Here is a 16,191-nt window from a genome sequence, read left to right as displayed (position 1 = left end):
TGCTCCGTGTGGTGGGTGGGTATAGGTGTTGCTCCGTGTGGTGGGTGGGTATAGGTGTTGCTCCGTGTGGTGGGTGGGTATAGGTGTTGCTCCGTGTGGTGGGTGGGTATAGGTGTTGCTCCGTGTGCTGGGTGGGTATAGGTGTTGCTCCGTGTGCTGGGTGGGTATAGGTGTTGCTCCGTGTGCTGGCTGGGTATAGGTGTTGCTCCGTGTGGTGACATCTCAATGTACAAATTGATTTGAATTTGGAAATTATTAGTTTTTGTTGCTCATGCATTTACAATTAAAATATGCAACTGTTGCTGCTATTACTGCTGCTGCTGTTGTTGTTGTTGTTGTTGCTGCTGCAGCTGCTGCTGCTGCTGCTGCTACTGATACTGCTACTACTGCTGCCGTTGCTACTGCTGCTGCTACTGCTTCTGCTGCTGCTACTACTACTGCAGCTGCTGCGGCTGCTGCTACTGCTACTGCTACTACTGCTGCCGTTACTACTGCTACTGCTACTACTGCAACTGCTGCTACTGCTACAATCGGTTCCGTTGCACGGGTCGTTGACGGAGCAATCGTCGCCCGTCCAACCCTCGAAGCAAATGCACGTCGCTTCGTTCACGCTTCCCGGTAGGAGATGGCAATCGCCGTTAACGCAGGGGTAGTTCAGACAGGCGGATGGCTCCTGCTCGCAGTGCTCTCCCGTGTAGCCCGCCTCACATACGCACAGGTATTCGCTCGGGTCGTCCTCCGCAACCTCACATACGCCGTAGTTACAGTCGATTCCGTTGCAAGGGTCGCTGACATTGCACAGCGCACCCACGTACCCTTCGAAACAGTCGCACGTGAACACGTCCGGAAAGCTGTCGTTCTGTCGGCATATTCCGAAGTCGCCGCAGAGGTTGTGCACGTCGTGGCAAGCTTCCTTCACGTCGCACGCCTCCCCCGCGTAGCCCTCGTCGCAGATGCACGTCACGTTGAGAAATTCGTCGTCGAGGACGCAGTTTCCGTGCGCGCACGGGGAGTTGGTGGGTAGACACGGGTTCTCGACGCTGCAATTCACTCCAACGTAGTCGGCGGCGCAGTGACACATGTAGGCGCCGCCCCGCGTCATACACTCACCGTACTCGCACGGGTCGGGATCGCACGGGTTGTTGACGGAGCAATCGTCGCCCGTCCAACCCTCGAAGCAAATGCACGTCGCTTCGGTCTCGCTTCCCGGTACGAGATGGCAATCGCCGTTAACGCAGGGGTAGGTCAGACAGGCGGACTGCTCGCAATTGTCGCCCGTGTACCCGGCCGGACAGTCACACTGGTACGTGCCGTCGTTGGCAGGGTGCGGCGTGCAATTGCCCCCGTTTTTGCACGGGTTAGGCAGGCACGGGTCTTTAATTTCGCAGTCATCGCCGTTCCATCCGGCGTCGCAAGTGCACATGTGACACGTAGGTATGGTGTCTATGCACGTGCCGCCGTTCTGGCAATAACCAACGGCGTCGTCACAGGCGCCGTCTGTGAATGGAGGAGCGCCTAGAAGAAATCAAGGAAGCAGCAGCTTATTACACACGCACGCGCACGCACGCACGCACGCACGCACGCACGCACGCACGCATATATATATATATATATATATATATATATATATAATTAAATAATAATATATAATTTCGTATATAATTTCATATGCATAAACAAGGAAGTACATGTGGATAAACCATTTTCTACGGCCAGCAAACCCGGAAGTTGAAAACAGTTAAGAAATTTAGTTAGAAATCCGAAATACATTGAAAAACAATTTACACATATACAAGAGACAAAGAATAATGCAAAGCCTAGAACTAAGGTAAGTGAACGATTAGAGAAGATATAATCGTAAAATCACGTATGTTTAAAATGCGAGCATTACTCATTATATATATATGTATATATATACTCACACTGGCTAGTCACGAGCTGAGGTATGAATCCAATAGCCAGGCAGAACCGCAATATCCCGAACACGCTATTCCCTGACATCGTTGGTCTCGCTCTTCTCAAGTACCGCTCCGTACTCAACTTCCGATAAAATTTAAGTGAGAACTGATCTGTCGTTACTGCTCTATTACGAACGACGAATTTACAGTGACTCAAATCTCATACGCATTACTTATCAAACGGCGCGTACGTGCGTGTCCGTGGTTGCTCTGTATCGAATTTAAGCGGAAATTCTGTTTGTCGATGACTTACGTGTTTGCTGGATATCAAAGGTCTATTTTGACAATACAAGACATGGTCCAATCTCTACACGACTAAAGGGGCCAGCCCACGTATGATTAATAGAGGGCAAGCGAACTGTTATCCTAAAGGCATCCACTTAGGGGCTAATCTGGGTGGCGAATTTTTTTCCTACACGTTATATCCATTGCAGAGTTTTGCGCTCCTCTGATTGGCTGCTTTTATTTGCTTTGACTCAGCAAACCTTCAAAACAAAAGAACAAACGCCATTTGTAAGTATTTGTTTTGGTTTATGAGTAATGTAAATTCGCATCCGAGTGTGCCTACAGCAAACAAATGGGTGATATGGATGGTGTTACGTGCTATGTATGATGCCGGGTGCATGTGTGTGTGTGTGTGTGTGTGTGCTTTCGCTGTGCGTGCGTGCGTGCGTGCGTGCGTGCGTGCGTGCGTGCGTGCGTGCGTGGCCGTGCGTTGCGTGTGTGCGTGCGTGCGTGCGTTGCGCTCGCGTGCGTGCGTGCGTAGCGTGTGTGTGTGGTTATTTGCGTTACTTATCTATTAGGCGCGTATTCTATTTATGTACATAAGATTGTTTGCAACGTAAGCGTTGATAATCTTATGAGTCAACTTATCAAATTCAAATCAAGAGCAATGCAATGAAATCACAACTAAACCATGAGCGCGTGCTGCCTATGTACATATTTTGTATGTAGGCAATGTGCATAGTATAAATCATATTATTATATTATTATTATTATAGCGTGTGCGTGTGTCAGTTTCTATATAGACTTTATGCTATCTGGTTTTATTGTAATATTAATAACATTATTACAAACCGCTCTCCCTCATCAGCACACACATCCACACCCTCCCCCCCCCACATACGCGCGCGCGCGCGCACACACACACACCCACAACAGCACACGCACACGCACGACGCCGCACACGCACACGCCACGCACGCACCACGCACACGCACACGCACACGGCACACGCACACGCACACGCACACGCCACACACACACACACACACAAAACCTACCCTATTTTAATCGCGCTTAAAATGTATTTTAAGCGTGATTGAATTCCAGCCAGTGGTTTTTAATCGCGCTAAAATCTGATTGGCTGGAATTCAATCGCGCTAAAATACATTTTAAGCGGGATTAAAATAGGTAGGTTTTGGCGGTAATGGCCTTTCCATATACACTACTACTGCTGCTACTGCTACTACTGCTACTGCTGCTGCTACTGCTACTACTGGCTACTGCTGCCTACTGCTACTGCTGCTACTGCTGCTACTGCTGCTACTGCTGTTCACTGCTGCTACTGCCCTGCTACTGCTACTACTACACTGCTAGTACTGCTACTGCTGCTACTACTGCTGCTTGCTACTACTACTACTACTACTGCGTCTACTGCTAGCTCTGCTCACTGCTCTGCTGCTGCACTGCACTACTGCTACTGCACTACTGCTACTACGCTGCTGCTACTGCTGCTCTGCTACTGCTACTACTGGCTACTTACTGCTGCTGCTACTGCTGCTACTGCTACTACTACTGCTACTGCTCTACTACTGCTACTCACTGCTACCTGCTACTGCTACTGCTACTGCTACTATGCCGCTGCTACCTACTGCTACTGCTGCTACTGCACTATGCTACTGACTGCGCTACTGCTACTGCTAACTGCGACTACTGCTACTGCTGCTAGCTACTGCTACTGCTGCTGCTGCTACTGTTTCCGGCCCGTGGGAAATAAAGGGTCAGATGACAACATGCGCCATATGCTGCGACTATCCTCAGGCAACACTATCCGCTGCCCACCCCGCCCTGCCGAGCCCCGCGCGTGTAGCGCGCGAGGAACAGCTGGCGTAATAAAGCTGATAGAACCCAGGAAGACGCGTGTCGCTTTCCACCTCCCCCTGCCGACCCCCTCTCACGCAGGCACTGCGGCGTGTGTCACCTGTCCTGATTAATGACAGTGTGGTGGCGTCACTGGCGTGAGGTCTGGCGCATGGAGAGTGAAGGAAAGGTAGCGGTCCCGTGTGGCGGAGAGGAGGGGAAGAGGGGGAGGAGGGGAGAGAGGGAGAGGGTCAGTCCAGCAGGCGTCGTGGCTGAGGGAGGACGCGTCGCTACGAGCGGACGTTCACAATGTTTTCGATCGCGAGCGCGCGGTAACGGGAGCGCCACCAGGGGCGCCCGCGATGCAGTCGTGGGAGCCTACACGGGTGTGAGTGGAGGATAGGGAGGAAATATGTAGAGAGAAGGTAGAGAGGAGACATAGGAATGTTAGATAGGAAGGAAGCTATAGAGAGAAGGTAGAGAGAAGACATAGGATGTCTTAGATAGGGAAGGAAGCTGTAGAAAGAAGGTAGAGAGGAGACATAGGATGTTAGATAGGGAGGAATCTGTAGAGAGAAGTAGAGAGGAGACATAGGATGTTAGATAGGGAAGGAAGCTGTAGAGAGAAGGTAGAGAGGAGACATAGGATGTTAGATAGGAAGGAAGCTATAGTGAGAAGGTAGAGAGGAGACATAGGATGTTAGATAGGGAGGGAGGCTGTAGAGAGAAGGTAGAGAGGAAGCATAGGATGGTAGATTGGAGAGGAACTATGGTGAGTGGGTGCAAGTCGTCTTTAATTGAGGAAAGCTTAAGGATAGAACATAATAGAGGAATCCACATAGCCTGGAGCGTTGAGGACAGTAGAGAGACGAGCGTTATAAAGAATCTCTAGTGAAGGACGAAGTATGGGAGAAGCTGTAGAGATGAAGGTAAAGAGGAAGCGTGGAAGGAAGCCGGCGCGAGGAGACATCACGGCCTTCAGTCCGTCCGTTCCTCTACTTCTCTCTCTCTCTCTCTCTCTCTCTCTCTCTCTCTCTCTCTCTCTCTCTCTCTTTCTCTCTCTCTCTCTCTCTCTATATATATATATATATGTATGATGCGTGGTTCGTATGTGTATGTCTTGATTTCTGGGATATCCAATAAGCAGGATTAATACCGCCTCACGCTGTCTCCTGCGAATGCTGGAGTGCGTGTGTGTTGTATCAGCGTCTGCGGATCTGCTGGAGTATCTGCGTGTGTGTATCCGACTATCCGTACGAGAGAAAAAGATCAGTGTGTGCGTATATGGTATGTGTGTGTCTATGTGCGTGTGTGCGAGCGCGCGCCGCGCGTGGTTGTGCGTGGTGTGTGTGTGTGTATGTTGGTGTGTGTGTGTGTGTGTGTGTATGTTTTGTGTGTGGTGTGTGCTGCGTGCGTGCGTGCGTGTGTGTGTTGCGTGCGTGCGTGCGTGTGTGTTGTGCGTGCGTGGCGTGCGTGTGTGTGGAGCGCGCGCGCGTGTGTTGTGCGTGCGTGCGTGCGTCGCGTTGCGCGTGGTGTGTGTGTTGTGTGCGTGAGTGCGGTGTGTGTGTTGCGTGTGTGTGTGTATGTGTGCGTGTATGTGCATCAGAGCGTGTATTAGCACATAGCGAGCGTGTATAATTCACACGGCAGCGACAGATGTGCAGCATGGAGACACACCGCCTGCAGGCACGCAGACGTACTGAGTTAGCTATAGCTTATATAGAGAGAGCATCAACGATATATGAGCCTATTGACAACAGCTATCAGTGCTTGTTTCTATCGAATACACTAATTATTACACGGTTAATGACTGTATGTTATAGAACCGTACTGTACTGTACATCACCTACTGTACCGCATGTACAAGAGACGCGATTGCATATAACAGTGCAGCTGTCCATATGCATATATTTATTTATTTATTTATTTGTTTGTTTGTTTGTTTGTTTGTTTACTCGTTTATTTATTTAGTTATTTATTTTATTTATTGCTTGATTTATTAATCTACTTATTTATTTATATTAATTGAAATGCATTTATTCATTTGTTTGTTTATTTACTCCATTATCAAACTGTTTTCGTTCTTTGATATTGTCTTATTAGGAAGTCGAAATCATTGTAGTATTTGACATCATGTCACCCTGGAACTAGCGTAAACAATGAAAAGGTCTTTTCGGTGGCTCGTAAATTTACCGTAGGGTTTTTCAATATCACGCGACTACGCCCGAGATTTCTGCGGTCGATGCAAAAACGCCGGATAGTTGACTGCTCTGAGTGCCCGGATGTGTGAATGCCCGGATGTTGACCGAGCGTGTAAAAACCTGTGTGTGTTGTGTGTGTTTTACAGTTTTCTACATCAACAGGTTCGTCTATAATTGTGACTATATTTATAACGTAAACACGCAGAGAAGCGGTGTGAAGTTAATGTGATTAGTTTTGCTATTGGCAAAAACATTCATCACTTATATAACTACGTTGATGGTTATTGATGGCTATAGTGTTTTATATAGAAGCAGATAGAGAGAGAGAGAGAGAGAGAGAGAGAGAGAGAGGTGCGTTGCGCTCGCGTGCGTGCGTGCGTGCGTGTGTGTGTGGTTATTTGCGTACTTATCTATTAGGCGCGTATTCTATTTATGTACACTAGATTAGTTTGCAAACGTAAGCGTGTGATAATCTTATGAGTCAACTTATCAAATTCAAATCCAAGGGCAATGCAATGAAATCACTAACTAAACCATTGCGCGCGTGCTGCCTATGTAAACATATTTGTATGTAGGCAATGTATAGTATACAATACATTATTATGTATATTATTATTATTATGCGTGTGCGTAGGTAGTTCTATTACTAGACTATATGCTATGGTTTATTGTAATATAATAAATATTTACCAAGACCGCTTCCCTCACACAACACACTCCAGCACCCTCCCCCCCCCACATCACGCGCGCGCGCTGCGCACACACACACACCCAACAGACACGCAGCACGCACGACGCCGCACACCGCCACACTGCGGTGTCCGCCACGCACTCACGCACACGCACACGCACACGGCACACGCACACGCACACGCACACGCCACACACACACACACACACAAAACCTACCTATTTTAATCGCGCTTAAAATGTATTTTAAGCGTGATTGAATTCCAGCCAGTGGTTTTTAATCGCGCTATAAAATCTGATTGGCTGGAATTCAATCGCGCTTAAAATACATTTTAAGCGGCATTAAAATAGGTAGGTTTTGGCGGTAATGGCCTTCCATATACTACTACTACTGCTGCTACTGCTACTACTGCTACTGCTGCTGCTACTGCTACTACTGGCTACTGCTGCCTACTGCTACTGCTGCTACTGCTGCTACTGCTGCTACCTGCTGTACTGCTGCTACGTGCCTGCTACTGCTACTACTACTACTGCTAGTACTGCTACTGCTGCTACTACTGCTGCTGCTACTACTACTACTACTACTGCTGTCTACTGCTAGTCTGCTACTTGCTCTGGCTGCTGCACTGCACTACTGCTACTGCACTACTGCTACTACGCTGCTAGCTACTGCTGCTCTGCTACTGCTACTACTGGCTACTTACTGCTGCTGCACTGCTGCTACTGCTACTACTAGCTGCTACTGCTCTACTACTGCTACTCATGCTCCTGCTACTGCTACTGCTACTGCTACTATGCCGTGCTGGGCTACCTACTGCTACTGCTGCTACTGCTACTATGCTACTGGACTGCACTACTGCTACTGCTACTGCGACTACTGCTACTGCTGCTGCTACTGCTACTGCTGCTGCTGCTACTGTTACCGGCCCGTGGGAACATAAAGGGTCAGATGACAACAATGCGCCATATGCTGCGACTATCCTCAGGCAACACTATCCGCTGCCCACCCCGCCTGCCCGAGCCCACGCGCGGTCGTAGCGCGCGAGGCAACAGCTGGCGTATAAAAGCTGATAGAACCCAGGAAGACGGTGTCGCTTTCCCACTCCCCTGCCGACCCCTCTCTCACGCAGGCACTGCGGCGTGTGTCACTCTGTTCTGATTAATAACAGTGTGGTGGCGTCACTGGCGTGAGGTCTGGCGCATGGAGAGTGAAGGAAAGGTAACGGTCCGCGTGTGGCGGAGATGAGGGGAGAGGGGAGAGGGGAGAGAGGGAGAGGGTCAGTCCAGCAGGCGTCGTGGCTGAGGGAGGACGCGTCGCTACGAGCGACGTTCACATGTTTTCGATCGGGCGCGCGGTACGGGAGCGCCACCAGGGGGCGCCCGCGATGCAGTCGTGGGAGCCTACACGAGGTGAGTGGAGGATAGGGAGGAAATATGTAGAGAGAAGGTAGAGAGGAGACATAGGATGTTAGATAGGGAAGGAAGCTATAGAGAGAAGGTAGAGAGAAGACATAGGATGTTAGATAGGGAAGGAAGCTGTAGAAAGAAGGTAGAGAGGAGACATAGGATGTTAGATAGGGAGGAATCTGTAGAGAGAAGGTAGAGAGGAGACATAGGATGTTAGATAGGGAAGGAAGCTGTAGAGAGAAGGTTAGAGAGGGACATAGGATGTTAGATAGGAAGGAAGCTATAGTGAGAAGGTAGAGAGGAGACATAGGATGTTGAGATAGGGAGGCGAGGCTGTAGAGAGAAGGTAGAGAGGAGCATAGGATGGTAGATTGGAGAGGAACTACTGGTGAGTGGGTGCAAGTCGTCTTTAATTGAGGAAAGCTTAAAGGATAGAACATAATAGAGGAATCCACATAGCCTGGGAGCGTTGAGCGACAGTAGAGAGACGAGCGTTATAAAGAATCTCGTAGTGAAGAACGAAGTATGGAGAAGCTGTAGAGATGAGGTAAAGAGGAAGCGTGGAAGGAAGCCGGCGGAGGAGACATCACGGCCTTCAGTCCGTCCGTTCTCTACTTCTCTCTCTCTCTCTGCTCTCTCTCTCTCTCTCTCTCTCTCTCTCTCTCTCTCTTTCTCTCTCTCTCTCTCTCTCTATATATATATATATATGTATGAGCGTGGTTCGTATGTGTATGTCTTGATTTCTGGGATATCCCAATTAGCAGGATTAATACCGGCTCACGCTGTCTCCTGCGAATGCTGAAGTGCGCGTGTGTTGTATCAGCGTCTGCGGATCTGCTGGAGTATCTGCGTGTGTGTATCCGACTATCCGTACGAGAGAAAAAGATCAGTGTGTGCGTATTGGTGATGTGTGTGTCTATGGTGCGGTGTGTGCGAGCGCGCGCCGCGCGTGGTTGTGCGTGGTGTGTGTGTGTGTATGTTGGTGTGTGTGTGTGTGTGTGTGTATGTTTTGTGTGTGTGTGTTGTGCTGCGTGCGTGCGTGCGTGTGTGTGTGCGTGCGTGCGTGCGTGTGTGTTGTGCGTGCGTGGCGTGCGTGTGTGTGAGCGCGCGCGCGTGTGTTGTGCGTGCGTGCGTGCGTCGCGTTGCGTCGTGCGTGTGTGTGTTGTGCGTGAGTGCGCGTGAATGCGTGAGTGTGTGACCACGCGTGAATGCGTGAGTGTGTGACCACGCGTGAATGCGTGAGTGTGTGCGTGCACGTGTGAATGTCATGTTTCACCGCGTCTACGTGCGTCTATGAACGCTCGCTCTCCCACTAACAGCTGCTAACCAACCTATCTCCGTTACTGCCGCTACTGCGCATGCGCGCCGCTGCTGCCGATGCATGTACGTGCTTCACGAACACACGGGGGAACATACAGGGACAGAGAACAGTACGGAGAACTACTGCGCTGTGCGTGCGTTCACGAACACACGGGGGAACATACAGTGACAGAGAACAGTGCAGAGAACCACCGCGCTGTGCGTGCGTTCACGAACACACAAGGGAACATACAGTGACAGAGAACAGTGCAGAGAACCACCGCGCTGTGCGTGCGTTCACGAACACACAAGGCATTGAGCTGTGTTCGGAACGCTCCACGCGACAGTGCGCAGTAGTTCTGCCCGGTACTGTTCTCTGTCCCTGTACTGTGCCCCCGTGTTGTCGGTGAAGCACGTACATTCATTTCGGCAGCAGCGGCGCGCATGCGACCGTAGCGCCCGTAGTAACGTGAGAAGTAGGTTGATGTTAGCAGCTGCTTTAGTGCGAGAGACGCGAGTCGTTCATAGACGCACGTAGACGCGGGTGAAACATGACATGCACAGTGCCACCAACACACCCTCACGCCACGCACGTGCACGCACACACTGACGCACCGGCACGATGTACCCACACACTCACGCAATCGCAGCGTGCCACGCGCACACAGCTCACGCACGCACCCAGGCTGTGCACGCACACAACACACAGCGCGAGAGGCGTGCACGGCACACACTCACACGAACACCTGCACGCACACACTCTACACACGCACGCACGCACGCGCACGCGAGCCGAGACGCGAACACTGGTATGCACGCACTGCAGACACAGAGGACGCACGCACGCTGGGCGACGAAACATGTATGTACGCCACACACACATACAAAACGCGCGCGCACGCAAACACGCACACAAAATTCCCAACTGTCCTCCTTCCATCGACCCAGTAGCTGCCCCTGCTGCCCCTCTCTCTCTCGGCGGTCGTCGCTTCCTCCTCTGAATCTCTCTCCCTCTCTCGTACGTTGCTCTCTCTCTCTCTTTCCTCTCTCTCTCTCTCTCTCTCTCTCTCGCTCTGTCTCACTCGTGCTCTCTCTCTCGTCTCTCTCTTTCCCTCTTTCTCTCGCTCTCTCGCCTCTCTCTCGCTCTCTACTCTCTCGCTCTCTCGCTCTCTCGCTCTGCATCTCTCTCTCTCATCGCTCTCTCGCTCTTCATATCCTCTTCACTCTCGCTCTCTGGCTCTCTATCTCTCCGCTCTCGCTCGCAATCCCTCTCTTCTCTCTCCGTCCATCCCCGACTCTATCTCTCTCGCTTCGCTCCTCTCTCCTCATCTGCTCTTCTTCGTTGTGTCTCTACGTACGATCGAGTACATCATCTACGGTTCCTCCTCGCTCTCTCCGCGCTCCTCCGCCAGCGATTCGCACCTCTCTCTCTCTCTCTCTCTCTCTGCGCAGGGAGCTCCTCGCTCTCGTCTTAATAACTTCCTAACTCTTTCACTCTCAGAGCTCTGCTGGCTCTCGAGTACTCTCGCTCGTCTCGAGAGATAGCCCAACTCCCTCTCATCTGGCTTTCTACCTTCCATCCCGCACCGCTGTCCTCTCGCAGCCGTCTCGCATCCCCGCATTTCTCTCGTCTCTCTCTCGCTTCTTCTTTCTCTACTCTTTTCTCGCCACGTCGCTCCGCTCGTGCTCTCTCGCTCTCTCAAGGCTCATGCTCAGGTCAGCTCTCCCTACTCATCCCTCCTCTCTAGAGGAATCTCCGTCTCCGCTCGAATCTCCCTACCCCTTCCTCGCGATCTCTCTCATCCCTGCTGCCGCGTCGTGCTCTCATTCTCTCGAGACTCTCCTCTACGACTACTCGCGCTCTCGTACGTCTCTCGCCGTCTCCCATCGACCACCGTCATTCGCTCTCTCTCTCGCATACTGCTCACAGCCGTCACTTTCAGCGAGTGAGCTCTCTCGCTCGCGGTCGCTCTAGCTCTTAATCCGAGCTCTCTCTCTCTTCGCTCAGCTACTGTCCTCCCGCTCGGCTCTCTTTTGATCGCTCGTCTCCCTCGCTCTCTCACCGCTGACTCTAGACCTCGCTCTCCTCTTGTTGAACTTCTCAACGAGCTCCTTCGCGCGAGACGCGACTGGATCTAACTCTGCGAGTCTGCAGTACGAGCTCGGAGTCCCTCTCGAGCACAATCTTTCTCTCTCTCTCTCGACCGTTCTCTCTCTGCATCGTCTCTAGGACGCTACTCTCTGCATCAGATCTCTCGACTCTCTCTATTCTGCTTCTATATAAAAAGGCACTTATAGCGCAGTCAATAAACCATCAAGCGTTGATTATTAAAGTAGATAACTTTTTTGGCAGATAGCAAGAGCTAAGACATTAGAACTGCAGCCAGCTTTCTCTAGGATGTATTAGACGCGATTAGAGGTAGATATAGTCACGCAATTAATAGACGAACCTGTTGATGCTAGGAAAAACGTGAATAAGACACGACACAACACACACAGGTTTTTACACGCCTCGGTCATACTCCGACGGCATTCACACATCCGGGCACTCAGAGCAGTCAACTTATTCCGGCGTTTGACATCGAGACAGGCGCAGGAAAAATCTTCGGGCGAGAGATCCGTAGGATGCAGCGTGAATGAGATTAGAAAAAACCCTACGGAGGGCGGAAATTTTACGGACAGGCTCAGAGCTCATAACTGACCTCGTTTTTCGATTTTGTTTACGCTAATTCCAGGGTGTGAGTTGTGATGCCCCCGCCCCATCTATCACAGCTTGTGATGTTCAAATATACAATGATTTCGACTTCACGAATAAGACGATATCAGCCAGAAGGGGAACCAAGACAGTGTGAAATGGTGTAAGTAAATAAACAAACTATAAGGATGCATAATGTTTCGAATAATTAGCATATAAATAAATAAGATTTAGAGTTCAAATTAGAGAGATCAAGCAATAGAATTAAAGCAGAAACGTATACTAAATAAATAAACAAACAAACAAACATACACAAGCACATAACAAATAAATAAATAATAAATATATGCTATGGGACAGCTGCACTTGTATATATGCAAATCGCGCAGCTCTACTTGTCACATTAAGCCGTAACACGCGCTGAGTGGTGATGTTACAGCTACAGCTACAGTTTTATAACATACAGTCCAAATAACCGTGTAATAATTAGTGATTCGATAGAACAGAGCACTGCTAGCTGTTGTCAATAGGCTCATATATATTGTTGATGCTTCTCTCTATATAAGCTATAGCTATAACTCAGTATACGGTGACCTGCGTAGCGCGCTATCACTCACACGCACCCATGCAGGCGTGGCGTGCTTCTCAGCTTGAACTCTTTGGCAGTCTGGCTCCTGCTGCCTGGCTTGCTGACAATCTGTACTCCACTCGCTACTCCTGATTCTGCCTTGAGCTGTTGCTGTCTGTCTGCGTCTAGTCACGCGCTCTGGATTGCCAATCATACCAGCGCTGCCCTCGCACCATCGCCAACATCACTCGATCGCATACTCAGCGCCTACAGCACACACATTCATCGTCGCGACGCGCATCGGCATGCGCCTTAACTCGACCTCGCTAGCCTCGCACACTAGCTGATCGCGTCGCCTCGCGTCGCGCTCCTCACACATCGCGCTACTGACCTCGCACTGGCCATCCTGCATGATCGACTGCATAGACCCTGCTGTACCTCGACCTACAGCTCACGACTACATCTACGTGCGTCTGCTCTGTTACGGCTCAGCCCTTGTACTACTGGCCTGCTTGCTGCTGCTTACTACTGCCTGCTGCCTGGCAACAGCTAGATACGAACAAAACAGTACACACGACTATCACACCTGAGACATCACCTGACATAGCATACATGAGCACCCTACTCACAGCACTACCCACGCCTCATCACCTACGCTGACTGCTCGTGCTGTGCGCCTCGGCTCACTTGGCATCACAGCGCACATTAGGTATAGACATCTTAGTCACCCTCATACGCACCTACAGCTGGACTCCTTTTTTTCTATCAGATACTGGGATCGTTGCGTTAGCACTACACGAGATACGTCCAGCACGATCGACTGAGCTAGCGTCTTGATACACGACACTCGACTCAGCTCCAGCATTCGCTCGCCATAGCGTAGCATGGCGTAGGCTGCCTGGGTGGCTTAGTTTGAATCTCGCGTGGCTTAATTGCTGGATAATCTCCAGCATACATCAACATGGATCAGCATTCATAGATCGCACTTCGCACTTCGACTGTCACAACTGCTGATACTGCTATCGATAGCTATGACGATAGGTGCTTAGACGTGAGCCATAGCAACTGAGGGACCGTAGGTAGCGTTGAGCTATGCGGCGTGAGCTGCTGTCTGCTGCTGTGCTGCTGCTACTATCTGGCTACTGCTGAGAGACATGCTGAGACTGATGATGCAGATGAGTGAGAGAGAGAGAAGTAGGGAACGGACGGACTGGAGGCCGTGATGTCTCCTCGCCGCTCGTTCCACGCCTTCCTCTTTACCTGCACTCTACACTCTCCCATACTTCGTCTTTCACTAGAGATTCTTCGTATAACGCTTCGCTCTCGTCTTTACTGTCCTGCAACGCTTCCCAGGCTATGCTGCTGCTACTGCTACTGTGCTTGGCTCGATCTTGCCTGTCCTTAGTTTAGGGCTTCTATCGCTCTCTAAGGCTTTGCTTCGCTGCTCGCAATTGTAAGAGTCGACTGTGCACTCTGGACTTGTCACCATCTGCGTAGCTTTCGCTCCAATCTACACTCTACTTCGCCTCTCTACCTTCTCTCCTACAGCCCTCCCTCTATTCTAACATCTATGTCATCTCTCTACCTTCTCACTATGGCCTGCTGCTACTTCTCCTGCTATTCCTCATCCGATCCCCTAATCGCGTGCTGCTGCTTGCTCTTGCTGTCTCAGCGCTTCTCTCGCTACTGCTCATATCTTCTTGCTGCTATTCGCTGCTGCTACTGCTGTGCTTTACTCTAACAGCCGCTTGTACGTCTGCCTCCTCTTACCTTCTCTCTCACATTGAATTTCTGCCGCTGCCTTCTATGCTGCTTCTAAATCCTTTGCTACTTCTGCCTACTATCGTCTCTGCTCATGACTCAGGCTCATCTCTCTCGCTTTTCCCGCGTTACTCTCATTAGATACCCTATGTGCTTCTTTCTTACTCGTACTGCTCTCTCTATCCTCTGTATACTTTCGCATTTCGCTCGTTCTAGTCTTAAATCATGGCCCTTATTGTCTGCTCCTCGTCGTACCTTTCTACTTCTGTGCTACTCATATTGCTCCTCGCTCTCTATACTCGCCTCGACTTACACTCTCGTGTGCTGATGGCCTCCCCGACTGCATCGCGGGCGCCCTGGTGCGCTCCCGTACCGCGCGCAGGCTGATCAGGAAAAACGAGGAGGAGGGACATGGTGCAATTCGTCGCTCGTTAGGGACCGCGTAACCTCCCTCAGCCACGACGCCTGCTGGGACCGACCCCTCTACCTCTCGCCTCCCCCTGTCGCCCCCTCTCCCCCTCATCTCCGCCACACGGGACCGCTGACCTTTCCTGCACTCTCCATGCGCCAAGACCTCACGCCAGTGACGCCACCACACCCTGTTATAATGCATGAACAAGGTGACACACGCCGCAGGGCTAGGCGTAGGGAGAAGATAGAGAGGGGGATCGGCAGGGGAGGGTGGAAAGCGACACGCTCTTCTGGTTCTATCAGCTATTACAGCCAGCTGTTCGCTCGCCCGCTAGCTACACGCGCAGGAGGAGCGTCGGCAGGGGGGAGATTCGAGATGTGTTGGTGGCGCAGCGATAGTGTTGGCGAACTGAGGAATTCATGTACAGCAAGGGCGCCATAATGGAGAACGCATTGCTCAAAATCTGAAGCCCTTATGTTCCAGCGGGACTGTCCAGGTTACAGTAAGCAGCGAAGCAGCCGGCGCACGTGATAGCAGTAGCAGGCAGCGCAGTAGCGTTAGTCGCCGAGAGTAGCGGAGTTAGCAGGCTAGTAGCCCAGTGCAGCTTAGTGAAAAAGCAGTAAGTAGCGAGATTGTGAAAGCGCAACGGTCGGCGCGGCGAGTAGCTCAGTGAGACCAAGTAGCAGCGGGCAGTAGTAGCAGATAGCAGAGTAGCAGTAGCAAGGCGAGCAGTAGGTAGCATAGGACATGTAGCAGTATAAGGAGTGCAAGTAGCACAGCAGTATAGCGAGTAGACAGTAGCAGACTAGCAGCGAAGTAGCAGCAGCACGAGTAGTAGCAGTAGTAGCAAGTAAGCAGTAGTAGCAGTAGCAGCAGCAGTAGCGAGTAGCCAGAGCAGTGAGTAAGCGAGTCAAGCAGCAGTGAAGTAGTGAGTAGTAGTTAGCCAGCAGCAGTAGTAGCAGCGAAAGTGAGCAGTACTTAGCAATAGCAGTGGAGGCGTTGTGATAGTAAGAGCAAGTAGCTCTAGGCAGAAGTCGTGGCACAGTTAGCCAGCCCGGTCAGTCTTCAGCGCTTGGAGAGTCTAGGAGCAGATGTTAAGCAGGCTCAAGTAGCAGCCC

The 16,191-nt window shown here is 50.9% G+C and overlaps 2 protein-coding genes across 2 annotated transcripts in view; one reads left to right on the top strand and one right to left on the bottom strand.

Annotated features, from left to right (window-relative positions):
• LOC106813452 (delta and Notch-like epidermal growth factor-related receptor) overlaps positions 1–2,047 on the bottom strand; it is a 2,741-nt gene extending 694 nt beyond the window's left edge. Inside the window, exons 1-2 of the mRNA XM_014817584.1 lie at positions 1,923–2,047; positions 529–1,515 (exon numbers count right to left, since the gene is read on the bottom strand). Of these exons, the coding sequence (XP_014673070.1) occupies positions 529–1,515; positions 1,923–2,001 (1,066 nt within the window). The 5' untranslated portion in view covers positions 2,002–2,047. The remainder of the gene's footprint in view (positions 1–528; positions 1,516–1,922) is intronic.
• Positions 2,048–12,490: 10,443 nt separating this feature from the next.
• The window catches only part of LOC106813451, a 30,843-nt gene continuing 27,142 nt past the window's right edge, over positions 12,491–16,191 (top strand). The window contains exon 1 of the mRNA XM_014817582.1: positions 12,491–12,495. Coding sequence (XP_014673068.1) covers positions 12,491–12,495 — 5 coding nt within the window. The remainder of the gene's footprint in view (positions 12,496–16,191) is intronic.

Source organism: Priapulus caudatus, unplaced genomic scaffold (assembly GCF_000485595.1).
Source record: "Priapulus caudatus unplaced genomic scaffold, Priapulus_caudatus-5.0.1 Scaffold775, whole genome shotgun sequence".
NCBI classification, from domain to species: domain Eukaryota; kingdom Metazoa; phylum Priapulida; class Priapulimorpha; order Priapulimorphida; family Priapulidae; genus Priapulus; species Priapulus caudatus.
Note: the sequence above shows the minus strand (reverse complement) of the source record. Positions and strands in the feature narration are given on the sequence as shown.